This window comes from Hyaena hyaena, unplaced genomic scaffold, assembly GCF_003009895.1.
Source record: "Hyaena hyaena isolate Hyena2069 unplaced genomic scaffold, ASM300989v1 scaffold_35, whole genome shotgun sequence".
In the NCBI taxonomy this organism is placed as follows: domain Eukaryota; kingdom Metazoa; phylum Chordata; class Mammalia; order Carnivora; family Hyaenidae; genus Hyaena; species Hyaena hyaena.
In genome coordinates this window covers 2,194,165-2,207,241 of record NW_024080667.1, presented here as the reverse complement: position 1 = coordinate 2,207,241, position 13,077 = coordinate 2,194,165, and the positions used below count along the sequence as shown (strand labels likewise).

The 13,077-nt window shown below is 52.4% G+C and overlaps 1 protein-coding gene across 4 annotated transcripts in view; it reads left to right on the top strand.

Moving 5' to 3' along the window:
- ZBTB17 (zinc finger and BTB domain containing 17) overlaps positions 1 to 13,077 on the top strand; it is a 33,118-nt gene that overhangs the window by 11,042 nt on the left and 8,999 nt on the right. For 3 of the 4 annotated variants that reach the window (XM_039228993.1, XM_039228992.1, XM_039228991.1), the window contains exon 3: positions 11,882 to 12,029. The exons of the other annotated variant lie outside the window; for it this stretch is intronic. In XM_039228993.1, coding sequence (XP_039084924.1) covers positions 11,882 to 12,029 — 148 coding nt within the window. The remainder of the gene's footprint in view (positions 1 to 11,881; positions 12,030 to 13,077) is intronic. 4 annotated transcript variants of the gene reach the window in all.

Below are 13,077 nucleotides of genomic sequence, written 5' to 3'. Positions count from 1 at the left end.
CTGTCTCAAAAATAAACATTAAAAAATTTTTATTCTGGGTTTATTTTTTTGTCTATATGAAGTATATCTTTAATAACATGTGAATTTGGGCTATCATCTATTTGGGGGCTTTCAGTGTTTATTAATTCTTCGGGCAGATTTTACCCTTTCAAGATTTTGATATAGGCAGTTTCTGTGTAGTCTTTTGTTTCCACTGACTTATAACCCTTTCCTCACATAAGACCTCCCTCCTTAGGAGGGAGAGAGAAATTGAGCTTGCTTAGTTCTGCAGGTGCCTTCAATACCCACCCTCAAAGCTCCACTTGCTCTCTGGATTCCAGCCTTTGCTGAATTTTGTTTGACCTCTCAGTGTTCCTTACTGACTTGCCAGTTCTTTGATGCATTTTAAAAGATGCCTCACAGTTTTCCTTCAGCATTTGTAGCTGTTTGCTATGAGACTTGGCCGGGTTACCTGGCGTGCCACACTTCCAGAAATCGAGATGTTTCCGAGCTTTAATTTCCTGTTTCCTCTGGCAGCAGCAAACACCGAAGATTAGAACTAGGATTTAGTGATGTGCCCTAAATCTTTTTTAAGATGTTTTGTAACACTCATTAGCATAAGGAAAGGGAGTTGGTTAGTGCTGATTAATGACAGAGAATGTACCCTTTTGGGACAGACCAAGGGGTCTGTTGAGCCTAGTATTCCACGTCTGTTTGTGGAGCTTTTTTCCTTTTCTGAAGTGGAAAGAGCACATCTTCAGAGTGTGATGGACTTGGCCTTGAATCTGGGCATGTCAGCGAGAGCTGGGACAGCTGACAACCTCTCTCAGCCTTGATTTGCGTATCTGCACGGTGGGGGTGATCAGATCAACACCCTTCTCTTGGGATTACTGTGGGTAGTGATGAGGTGGCATGTATTCTGGAACACTCTGCAGGGAGGCAGCTACAGCAGCTATCAGTTATTCCCTTTGATGGTGCTTTCTCTACGTGCCGCTGCCCTTTGGAAACGATGAGCCTGTGATTTTGGTAACCTCCCAGCTGGTTCACATTGTGGAGCAGATTACATATTAGCAAGGCTGTTTTCTCTGGGCACAGGCACCCAGTCCCACCCACAGTCCTTTACCGGGACTCACAATTTGCTTCCAGCTGGGCGAAATCCCCATCAGATGGGGAAATCGTAGCATCTGCACCGTGGGCTCTCTGATCAGTCACTCCCATCCAAGCATTAGTTTTTACCCAACCAACGAATGCATTAAACATTTGCATCAATATCGGCAGGCCGCCATCTAGACAAAGTGTACCATTTCATGATTCTGCCCACTGGGAACACGCCCTGGCCCACAGTGGGAACCGTCAGCCTTTTAGATTTTTGCCAGCCCTATTCTGGAAGTGGGTGGTATCTCGTACTTCTTTATACTTCTTTATTAGTGAGGCTGAACGTCTTTTTTTTTGTATGGAATATATTGACCACCTGTGTTTCTTTTGTGAATTGTCTCTTCATTTCTTTGACTCATTTTTCTGTTGGGAGATTTTTTTTCTTGATTAATTAAAAAAATTTTAATGTTTTTTATTTATTTTTGAGAGAGAGAGAGAGAGTGTGTGTGTGAACAGGAGAGGGTCAGAGAGAGAGGGAGACACAGAATCTGAAACAAGCTCCAGGCTCCAAGCTGGCTGTCAGCACAGAGCCCGATGTGGGGCTCGAACCCACGAACCTTGAGATCATGACCTGAGCTGAAGCTGGACGCTTAACCGACTGAGCCACCCAGGTGCCCCTCTTGTTGATTAATTTTTTATAGCAGCTTTATTGAGGTCTTCATGCAGCACCCGTTTAAAGTGTACAATTAAATGGCTTGCAGTATATTCCTAGAGTCGTGCAGCTGTCACCACTCTATTTTCAGAACATTTTTATTATCTTGAAAGAAACCCATTAGCAGGCACTCCCCAATTCTCCCCGAGCCTTTGGTGGTCATTATCCTTACGGATATGCCTGTTCTGCGCCTTTCACGTAAATGGAATCCTGTAACTTGTGGTCTGCCTTCATTTAGCATGATAATCTCAAGGTTCGTTCATGTTGTAGCATATATCATTACTTTAACAAAATTTATTTAACATTCATTTTTGAGAGACAGAGCATGAGTGGGGGAGGGGTAGAGAGAAAGGGAGACACAGAATTTGAAGCAGGCTCCAGGTTCTGAGCTGTCAGCACAGAGCCCGATGCGGGGCTCGAACCTACAAACCTGTAAGATCATGACCTGGGCTGAAGTCGGCCACCTAACTGACCCTTCAGCCACTCAGATGCGCCCCCTCCTTTTTTTTTTTTTAATGTTTTATTTCTAGGGGGGGGAGAGAGAGAGGGAGAGAGAGAGAGAGACAGCATGAGCAGGGGAGGGTCAGAGAGAGAGGGAGTCACAGACTCTGAAACAGGCTCCAGGCTCTGAGCTGGCAGTCAGCACAGAGCCCGACGCGGGGCTCGAACCCACAAACCGCGAGATCATGACCTAAGCGAAAGTCGGACGCTCAACCGACTAAGCCACCCAGGCGCCCCTCTTTTTTCTCTTTTTTAAAGTAAGCTTCATGCCCAGTGTGGAGCCCAACGTGGGGCTTGAACTCATGACTCTGAGATCAAGACCTGAGCTGGTATCCAGAGTCAGATACTTAACAGACTGAGCCACCCAGGCGCCCCTTTATCATTACTTTTTTATTGTCCAATATCCCGTTGCAGGGACAGACCACATTTTATTTATCCATTCATCCATTGATGGACATTTGGGTTGTTTCCACCTTTTGACTATTGCGAGTAATGCTGCTGTGAACATTTGTGTACAGGCTTTTATGGGAACATACGTTTTCACTGTTGTTTGTATGAGAAGCCTTTTGTATAACAAGAGTATTAACTTTTACTTACACTATAGGCTGCAAACATTCACCCATAATTTATATTTACATTTGGGAAGTTGAGACGATAAGGGTAATAGGAATGAAACAGAACATTTAGGGGCACTGGCCTCGGTCAGCGGTGCATGTGACTCTTGATCTCAGAGTTGTGAGTTCGAGCCCTGTGTTGCACATAGAAATTACATAAAAATAAACTCTAAAAACAAAAAAAACCAGAACATTTAGAATGCTGATCAGTCTTTCAGACTCCTAAGAATTAAGCTGATGTACCCTGACTTCCCCACCGTGGCCCCTTGGGGCTGGTCTGCATCCCTTACAGTGTGGTTGCAAACTCTCTTTCTGTACCTGTTTGTGTCTATCTCTGTGTGTGTCTCTGTCTCTCTTCCTCTCAGGCCTTAGGACCGGGAGGCAGGAACCAGGCAGCAGTGGGGGTGCTTTCCAAGCTTCTCTCGGAAGCTCACACTCCAAAGTGACTGGCTGAAAAACCGCCAGGATTGCAGTCGATCGTTAAAAGGCTTCCAGCAGCTTTGCTGATTCACGGCTGTTGCAGGTTGAGGGGATTTGAGGGGCTGGAGGTCAGCCAGCACTGTTTGTTCAAGGGCAGGCGCTGGGGCCCCAAGCTTCCTGAACCCTCCCAGGGCTGTTGTCCAGAAACTCTTGTAGAGCCGCACTTGAGCAGCTGTAGCTGAGGAGCCCAGCAGTTTTAAAAAATCATTGGAAATTGAGACCTGGATTTCTTGACAACTTGCTACCCAGGCCTAACAAAACCCAAAAGAGTCCTCTAAAATATCCTTGTACGCATTTAGTTTTTCCTGGTGAGGTTTCACAAAATATTTTTAGATGAGTCAACTATCTGGAATAGTAAGTAGACAATTTTGTGCTAGTTTCTGCCATACATGGTTCTGTATCTGAATATATACATCCTGTGTAGCTCCTGTCCATCTCAAAATTTCCAATACAGGAAAGGTGTGTGTGTGTGTGTGTGTGTGTGTGTGTGTGTGTTTAATGTTTGCTTATTTTTGAGGGAGAGAGTGTGAGTGGGGGAGGGGCAGAGAGAGAGGGGGACAGAGGATCCAAAGCAGGCTCCGCACTGACAGCACAGAGCCCAATGAAGGGCTCGAACCCACGAACTGCAAAATCATGACCTGAGCCAAAGTCAGACGCTCAAAGGACTGAGGCATCCAGGCACCCTCCAATATAGGGAAAGTTTTAAATGAAAATCTGCTTAGTGCTAGGGGACGATCTCATTTTTATTGTCACTCACGTGGTATCTTATACTTTATACGGATGCCATTTGTAATCTGGCAGTCTTATCAGTGAAAGCCTTTATTCAGCATTTATTGAATCTTCACACCAGAAGGGATCTTAGCAGTCACCAATCCTAGTGAGGAAACAGGCCTGGAAAAAGTCACGTGAAACCCATGTGCCACACTGAAGTCTGAATACATCCATACTCCCAAACCGTTGGTACCCACCCTCCTTTTTCCTTTTGGCTTGGATCCTTGATCTTAGCTAGGATCACGGGACAACTAATCCTTCCTGTGGAATTGTCATGTCCATCCGCTTTCTCAATGAAAGCCCCGGTGTTCCTCCAAAATCACTGTGTTCTTTGCAGAGAGCAGGTGGCTTTTGCTGTCCCGGATGAGCACCTCTGCCTGTGTTGTGGGTACTGTTGAGTGGAATGAGCACTGCCATTTGCAGGGCCTTTGCCCCGACTGCTTTCCTTTGTGATGGGGGCCTGATGAGATTTCACATCCATTTTTAGAAGGTGGGACAAGGGTGGCAGCATGCGGTTCCCCCTTTGGTTCACTGGTTATCGCTAGCGTGGGTTTGTGCGGCCCTGGAATGCTGGCGGCCAGCAGCCTCTTTATGCAGCGGGAACTTGTATCATTGTCATCCCCATTTTACAGAAAGGGAACTGAGGTGCAGAGGGTTAAGTACACCTTGCCTGAGGTGCTTGGCCAGCTTTGGTTTGATGCTAAGGCAGGAGCAGTGCCTGGGGCCAGGGGTCCAGCAAGCCACTCGAAGAACTGGGTGTGTGAACCTCTCGGTGGTGGTGGGGGGGGTGTCCCCTCAGTCATCAAGGTGTCCGAGCGGCTTGGCTGAGTCTGGCAAAGGCTACCAGCTGCTCTTCTAGGCGATTTTCACTTTTGTCCCCATAAGGAATTTCTGCTCATAAAGATTTCTCTGGTGACACATTCGTTGTGCAAATTGCCGTATTTTTCCATTTCCCCTATGAGAAATTTTTTCCCGCTGAGAAGTTTTGAGTCACCAGGTCTTGCAGAAAATGTCTTAAAGGTTTTATAATAAAAGGAAATGAAAGGAGCTCTGGCATTGTGGACACTTTCTTTCTTCCCTTCTTCCTTTTTTTACTTGGTTTGAATTTTTTAATAGCTAACATTTAGAAGTGGTGAAAGAGAGTGCAGAAAGGATATATACTGATAAGTAGAGCTCCTTCCTGCCCTTGCCTCGCTCCTCCGAGGACCTCCACCTGTTTCTTGTACTTCTGGAGACTTACGAGCGAGGGTTTCACAGCCTGGGCTGATGGTTTTGGACAGACCGCACGGCCCGGCTTCGCCTAGGAACGGTCAGGTACTGTGTTGTTGAGAGACTTTGAGCCACTCCGAGGGGAGGTGCTCCCACTTCAAGGGATGTTCCAGTGTTGAATGGGCAGGCCATTTGCACAGCTTGCTCCGGAAGAGCCACGTGTGTTGGATTCTGAGCACCAGCGAAACCCTCCTGGCGCCATTTTTTCCCATCCCAAGGGTCCAGCACTGTGGGACTTTCTAACTTCTTTTTCTGCTTCTGATCTTCCTCTTTCAGTCTGTTCCCCATACTGATGCAGCCACAGTGACCTTTCAGAAATGTGAGCCTCACCATGGCCCTTGCTCGCCTAAACCCCTGGCGAGGCTGTCGACTGCCAGACGTGAAGGCTGCGTCCTGGCGTGGTGGGCATGGCCCTGTGCGCCTGGCTCTGGCCTGCCCCTCCGGCCGCATGTCTCCCCACGTCTTCCTCTCACTCGCTCCTGTGTGGTGCTCAGCTGTGCTGTCTTCCCCAGCCGCTCCCCGAGCATCTGCTTCGTGTTTTCTCCTGCACCCAGCCCGCTGCGTGTGCTGTCCCCTCTCTGAACACCCTTCTTGCCTTTGTTCACCTGTCTGGTGGGATGTGGCCGGGTACCGTCTCCTCCCTGCCCCTTCAGAATTTGGCAGAGGATGGCAACAGGGTCTGGGACCTTCTCCCCGGTTGGAAGGTCCTTGAGGCCGGGCACTTAGGCCCGGCCTTGTTCCCGGTGGGTGGGGAGGCAGCTCCCAGCAGGCCACCTGCACCCAGCAGTGCTCTGCAGTTAGTTTGAGTACAAGTCTGCTACGCTGTCCCCTTGGCCACCACATGTGAAGGTTAGAGCCCTGAACCCATCTGTACTTAAGCCGAGTGGGCGACTCTCCCTGGGCTTCTGCCCCGAGAGACACAGTAACAAAGGCCTCACGGCAGAAGTTTGAAGCCAGATGGAGACAAAGACTGAGGTCTGAGTGCTCTTTGGTCACATTGCACCAGGCCATGGCTCCCTCCTCTTCCTCCCCCTGCTGTGGGGAGGAGCATGCCTCACTGGTGAAGGGGGTTCACTCGGGATAAGTTGCTCTGGTTTGTCTTAGTTCATTTTTGCCCTTTTTGTTTAACTGTGTATCAGTCACAGCCTTGTGTTAAGTGAAGTAATATTCTACCATTGCCAGTATCTGTGCAGTACCTCCTGTTATTTGTCTTTTTTTAAGTTTATTTTGAGAGAGAGTGTGCAAGTGCACTGGTGGGGGAGAGACAGAGAGGGAGAGAGGGGATCCCAAGCAGGCTCCAAACTGTCAGCGCAGAGCCCAATGCGGGGCTCGAACTCATGAACCACGAGATGATGACCTCAGCCAAAACAAAGAGTCAGATGCTGGGAATGGCCCCGGCGCTCGGCCAGTCTCTCAGGCGAACAATCCAGTGTCATCCTTGAGTCCTTTCTTTCCTCGCAGTGCACATCTGCACCGGCTGGCTCTTGTCTCTGCAAACAGCTTCCTGACTCGACTGCCTCTCGCCTTTCCTGCTACCGCCTGGGTGCAGGGCCTCTGTGGCTTGCCTGTCCCCGGCGTTCCTCCGTCCCCTCCTTGCACCTGGTCCCCTGGGGCCCCCAGTGTACTTAGAAGAAACTCCAGAGCCTGACCTGCCTCTGATCCACCTGAGTGATCTCAGCCTCTGCCACTGCCACTTTGGCTCCCCCCCAACCTCCCCACCGGCTGCCTCCTCTCCAGGCACCCAGCCCCTTTGTGAAGGTCATGCCTGTCTCAGGGCCTTTGCATTTACTCTTCCTTGTTCCTGCAACAGTCTCTGGGCTTACAGCAGCCTGGCTTGCTCTTGTACTTCATTTAGGTCTTTGCTTAAGTGTCACCTCAGGTTTTCCTTGACTGTTTTCTTGAATATTAAACAGCTTCTGCCTCTCGCCTCCTCATCGTCTTGAGCCCTTCTTCACAGCACTTAGCGTGTGAGATCATATATCTATTACCTGGCCTCCCCCGAGACTTGCGGCTCTAATGTAGCACCTCTGACAAGCACTCCTTCAGTGCCTGTGAAAGGCCGTTGTCCCTGGGTCTGTTCTCCGATTTAGGGGCTGAGGACCCTTAGAGGGGAAGTGATAGTTATGTAGCCACACAGCTGTATTGTCCCCTCCCCCAGTTTCTCTGTATATTGAAGCAGATTCTCGTTCCCATGACCTCTCAAATGACCTCTTAAATGCACAAAGATGCTATTTTGATTACTAGGATGGAAATGATTTTCCATAGTGGTTTTTGTCTATTATTTTCTCCATTAACAAGCACCAAAAGTACAATTATTATGTCATGAGTGTCCACGGAATATTTGAGCTTGAGTTAGTCACACTCAAAAAGTCCAGGAATAGGGGCACCCGGGCAGCTCAGTCGGTTGGGCTTCTAACTCTTGATTTCAGCTCAGGTCATGAGCTTGTGGGTTGTGGGTTCAGGTCCCTCATTGGGCCCTGCACTTGTAGCGTGGGGCCCACTTGGCGTTCTCTGTCTCCCTTGCCCTGCTCATCCTCAGCCCCCACTTGCATGTGTGCATGTTCTTCTCTCTCATAAATAAACAAACATTAAAAAAAAAAAAAAAAAGGCCAGGAATCCCCTACCTCTCTGTACAGGCCTGTTTCCCGACTTGATTTATAACCATGTGAGGGCTGAGAGCAAGGTCCTGGGGTTGGTGCAGTCAACAGCAGTGAGGAGGAAGTCAGTCAGTCCCAGCCAGCAGTGAGTTTATTAAACTGGGGGAGACCAGCCTCGTTTCAGGCCGTGGTGGTGCTCAGGGAGGATGGGGTGGAGAGGCTGGGGGACGAGTTGGGAGAATGATATCATTCCACCAAGTCCCACATACTCTGATCTTGTCTTTTTGGAAGCAAGGTCCGCACTTTCCTCAGGGCTGGCCAGCCTTCCCGCTCAGCCACATTTCCTGGAGCGGTGGGGTCCATCCGGGTCAGGGAAAGGGATGCTCGTTCCCTCTTCAGAAACATGGTTAAGTGTTAGAGGGAACGGGGGTTGTCGAATTTGAAAAGCAAAGGCAGTTGTACAGTTTAACTTTCTTTTTTTTAATTTTTTTTTATTTTTATTTTTAGGAGAGAGAGACAGTGTGAGCAGGGGAGGGTCAGAGAGAGAGGGAGTCACAGACTCTGAAACAGGCTCCAGGCTCTGAGCTGGCAGTCAGCACAGAGCCCGATGCGGGGCTCGAACCCACGAACTGCGAGATCATGACCCAAGCGAAAGTCGGACGTTTAACCGACTAAGCCACCCAGGCGCCCCTACAGTTTAACTTTCTATTTAGATATTATTTTTAGAGTTTTAAAAATCAGTGGGTTTTTTTTTTTTTTTTTTTTTTTGGTAAGACAGACTTTAAAGAAAACGCTACTGAATCTTGGCTGGTCGGATTGTGTTGATTTTCAGAGCGGGGCCGTTACCCAGTGGAAGACAAAGTGTCAATCTGGGGCCGTTGGGAAGGGCTGAGTCTGTTTGTGTGTTTACCCTAAAGGGGAAATTGATTTTTAAAAGTTTGAGAAGCAGAAGCTTCACGTCAGAACTGTACTTGCTGGGCAAAGAGAGAGGTGCCAGGAGAGCTGGTTTTGCTGGCATCCGCCTCTCCACCATGTGGCCCTGGACAGGGACGGACTGTCACACCAGCTGGACAGACAGATGGACGGACGGATGGACAGGTGGGCGGGCTGGGCAGGTGGGTCTCTAGTTGCAGGGCTGGCCTTCCAGTTGCAGGGCTGGCCTGCTGTGAACTTCCATTTCTTTGACCCGAGTTTGTGTGTGCTAAGCTGTAGACAGGACCCACCTGTGTTTCTAGAAAATCTGGAATGCTGAGTGGTGATCCCTCTCCCCTGCCCCTGGACGTGAGCCGGCTGTGCCATGTCCAGGCCTGCAGTCAGGCACGTCGTGTTCTGGGACCTGGGGACTGCTGTTCATCGAGATTGGTGTCTTGTGCTCAGCCACTTGTCTCCTGGCTTGATGGCTTCCCTCCGCGTGGCAGGTGGGAAACCCGGCCCACAGCTCAGTGCTTGCTAATAACCTGGGTAACATTTCATGTTGGACAGGCGCCCCTTTGACTCTGAGATGGAGCGGAGCTGTGTGGACCCACTTAGAGCTCTGGGCAGGCCCTCCAGCCTACACCCGGGAGTGCCCTCGGGGTTGAACAGAACAGTAGTTCAATATAAAGTGCTTCCCCCACGGAGAAAATGGCTCTGGATGGTTCTTGCCCAATGCCCCGCCGTTCACGCCCTCCCTCTCTTAATGTTAATTGGGCTCTGGGATTTTTCCATATTGCTTTTAGAAAGAATAACGGGTTATGATTACAACTTCTTAACAAGGTCAAGTCCCTGAATAGCTACTGAGGGCACCCAAGGTACCCAGCATAAAAGGATACGTAGAAACCCTCTGATACGATCTTCGGCCTAAAAATACAGCCATAATTTGCATCTCTCTTTCTTGGTAGCATTTGTTTGTTGAGTGTTTACTGAATCTTAGGCACTGAACGGGCGCTGTGCTTACATGATCTCCTCTGTCAGTCAGTCTGTAAGACGCGTGGGTAGCGGTCCCACTGGCCCCATTTTGCCAGAGGAGGAGCTTTGCTGGAGACACACGGCTGGGGGGGGCGGCAGAACCTGGACTCGGGTCCCACCTGGCCCCACCCCAGAGGCCCTGCCGCTGCCACGGTGCTGAACTGCCTCTCGCCTCCCCGAGTCCCAGAGGCCGCAGTGCGAACTGGACTCCCAGAGTGGCCATGTTCTTTTCCTTGTTTGTAATTTTTTTAAATGTTTGTTTATTTTTGAGAGAGAGAGAGAGCACGAGCAGGGGAGGAGCAGAGAGAGAGGGAGACACAGAATCCTAAGCAGGCTCCAGGCTCCAAGCTGTCAGCACAGAGCCTGACGTGGGGCTCGATCTCACAAACCACGAGATCATGACCTGAGCCGAAATCAGATGCGCCCCCGGAGCGGCCATGTTCTGAGTTCTCGGGTGGTCGGGTGGTACCGTGCACAGCACCATGTTGGCTTGCATGTTGAAGAGACTTCGCGAATGCCATTCTGTCATTACTGGGGGCAGGGTGGGACCCCAGGATCCAGATTTTGTTGAATTTCTTGCATTTCACCTCCCAAGGAGAAGCCCTTCTTACGTCACCATCTGCTTGCGGATGTTTGGGAACTGAAGGGAATGAGAGGGGCTGTGTTTTCCGTGGCCAGTGCCCCGTGGACCCCACTCAAGCCCACTGAGACCGGAGGCCCAGCGAGAGCAGCCGGGAACGTGCTTGGAGATCCTTCTCTTGGGCTTGAGTGCGGCCTGCGCCTCTCTCTCTTCTTACTGAAAGTTGTGTCAAGTTTTGAGAGCTGGGTGCCCCACAGAAGTATACAAATTGTATGTGTTTAATTTAGGTAATAAGTCTAGGGAACGCTCTCAGTTTCTCAGAAGACCCCTGCTTGGCCCCCTGCCATCTGGACAGATCATGGGCCTGGGTCACTGAGCTTTGAGGTCACTGCCTGTTTGCCGCCCGCGTCTGCGTGCGCTCACCCTGAGCAGCCACCTCAAAGCTCCGTGACTTCAGCTCTCGGCAGTTTGTTACTTCTTCCGACGTGGGGTGTTGACTGGGCAGTTTCTTTTGTTCCACGAGGCGTCGAGGTCATTCATGTGACCGTTCGGCTAATAGCTGGGCTGGAAGGTCCAGGAAGGTTCTCTCAGACCGCTGGCAGCCAGGGCCTCCGAGTTCATTGCGTGGCCGTGCGCACTGCCGTCTCCTCCCCTCCGTGCGTCTCCTGTCTCCAGCAGACACAGTCCCTGCCTCTTACTGGTCACAGTCGTCACGGGGTCCCCAGATGCGGTTGGAATCTTCTGGCAGGTGTGGTCTGACGGGGGGTGAGGGGGCCTCTTGGCAGCCATCCTCAGAGACGGGTGCCCGGGCCGCCCGTGTCCGCGTCGCGTAGTTGGGCCTATTTGGAATCGTGCTGCAGGGGTCTCTCCAGGCCCCTCGCGTTCTCACTCCCGAATGAATTGCTGGTGGGGCGGCCAGGGCTGTGCGGGTCTCTGCCCCGTCTGGCAGGGAGAGCCACTGGGCAGCTGGTGGCGTCCTGGGGAAGGTGCCCGCGTGCAGTGAGTGGAAGGCCAGGCCGGTTTCTTGAGGGGGTGAGCCGGGTGCCGGTTGGGGCTTCATTTTCTACATCGAACGTGGGGACTTTGTGGGCTGTGTTCTGTGGTCTTGCTCTGTTTGCGTTTTCTCTAGTTCTGAGCTTTTAGGTCTGTCTTACAGCAGTTTTCTCTGAGGGCCACGTTCATCGCTCTCAGGCAAGGAGAAACAAGGCAGGAGGGCGCCCCCGCTTTGGCCTGAATGAAGGCACCGCAGGGCCAGGCAGGGGCTCGGGGACCTGCGCTTGAGCCCCGACGCTGGTGACCAGGGCCAGCTGGGCTGTTGCTCCTGTTACTGTTTCAGGCCTCCCCTCGGACGGTGACTCTGGTGGGCACCCCCTCCCCCCACCTCGCACCCGAGGGACCCACGCGTGCAGGTGTGCGGCCTGGGCAGGTGCGGGGTGTCCACGCCCTCACCTCTTCCTGGACCCTCTCAACCTGGCCAGATCGCGGTGAGTTCCTGTCTCGGGTGTAAAAGAGGAAGCAGGGCACAGTGGGAAGACTGCCGTGATCATTCTAGAGCATTTCCCGCGGCTTCTGGTGCCGTTTCTCACTCAGCCGCCCCGAGGGAAGGACCAAGCCAGCTGGCCCCTCACCTGCTCGCCAAGTCACCTTGCGGAGACGGGGGCTGGTGGAGCTTTCTAGCAGGCGGCCAGCCGGTGGAGAACAGTGCTGGAGTCAGCTGGGGGGGGCCTCTGAACCCCCTCTGGGGGGTTATGGCCTGTCTGTGGGCGCCCCCGCTAAGCCCCGGGGGGGGTGGCCCTGGCGCCTGTGCTCGCCCTCCCCGGGGTGGGGGTGGGGGCGCTGACGGCAGGTGTGGCCTTGTGAGCCCGGCCGCCCCTCTGCGTGTGGGCGCCGCCTCTGTCCCTTCCTTCCTTGTCCTTCCCCCTCACGTTCCCCGTGTCTTCTGCTGCTTCCTCTCTTATCCTCTCCCCGTTTTTCTTTCTTTGCTTTTGTCAGAACAGGTGCCCTTTAGGAGCGTTTCTCTGGGGGGCAGCTCTGGGGCCGTTCCGCCCCCCACCCCCGTGTCTGGGGAGGGGCCCACTCCTGGGCGGCAGCTGGCAGCGGAAGAGTGTGGTTAGCGTTGGGGAGGGGACATCCCCCCTGGGCACGGCCGCTCTCCTGGGGGTGGGGGACACTGGAGGCACCTGGCCACCAGCCACCCTCTCCCAGGACCTTTACTGCCGGCCCCCCCACGGCCTCTGAAATGAAAGCCCCACCCCACCCCCCGTGTCCAGGCCCAGGAGAACCCACTTCATGCCCCCTCCCCAGAAGCTGGGCCCCAGGTGACCCTGACTGATGAGCCTGCGGCCCTGTCCTCCCTGCTGCCCGGGAGCCTCTTCTCGGGGTCACCCTCGCGGCGTGTCAGGTCCTTCCCACTGGAGGGCTCTGCCTTCAGCCGGCTGCTGCCCGGGGGCCCTGGGGTCGGCTCTGTGCCTCGGGCGGGGTGGGTGGGGCTGTGGTGGGTGTCAGCTGATGCCCCCCCCCCCCCCCCCCCCC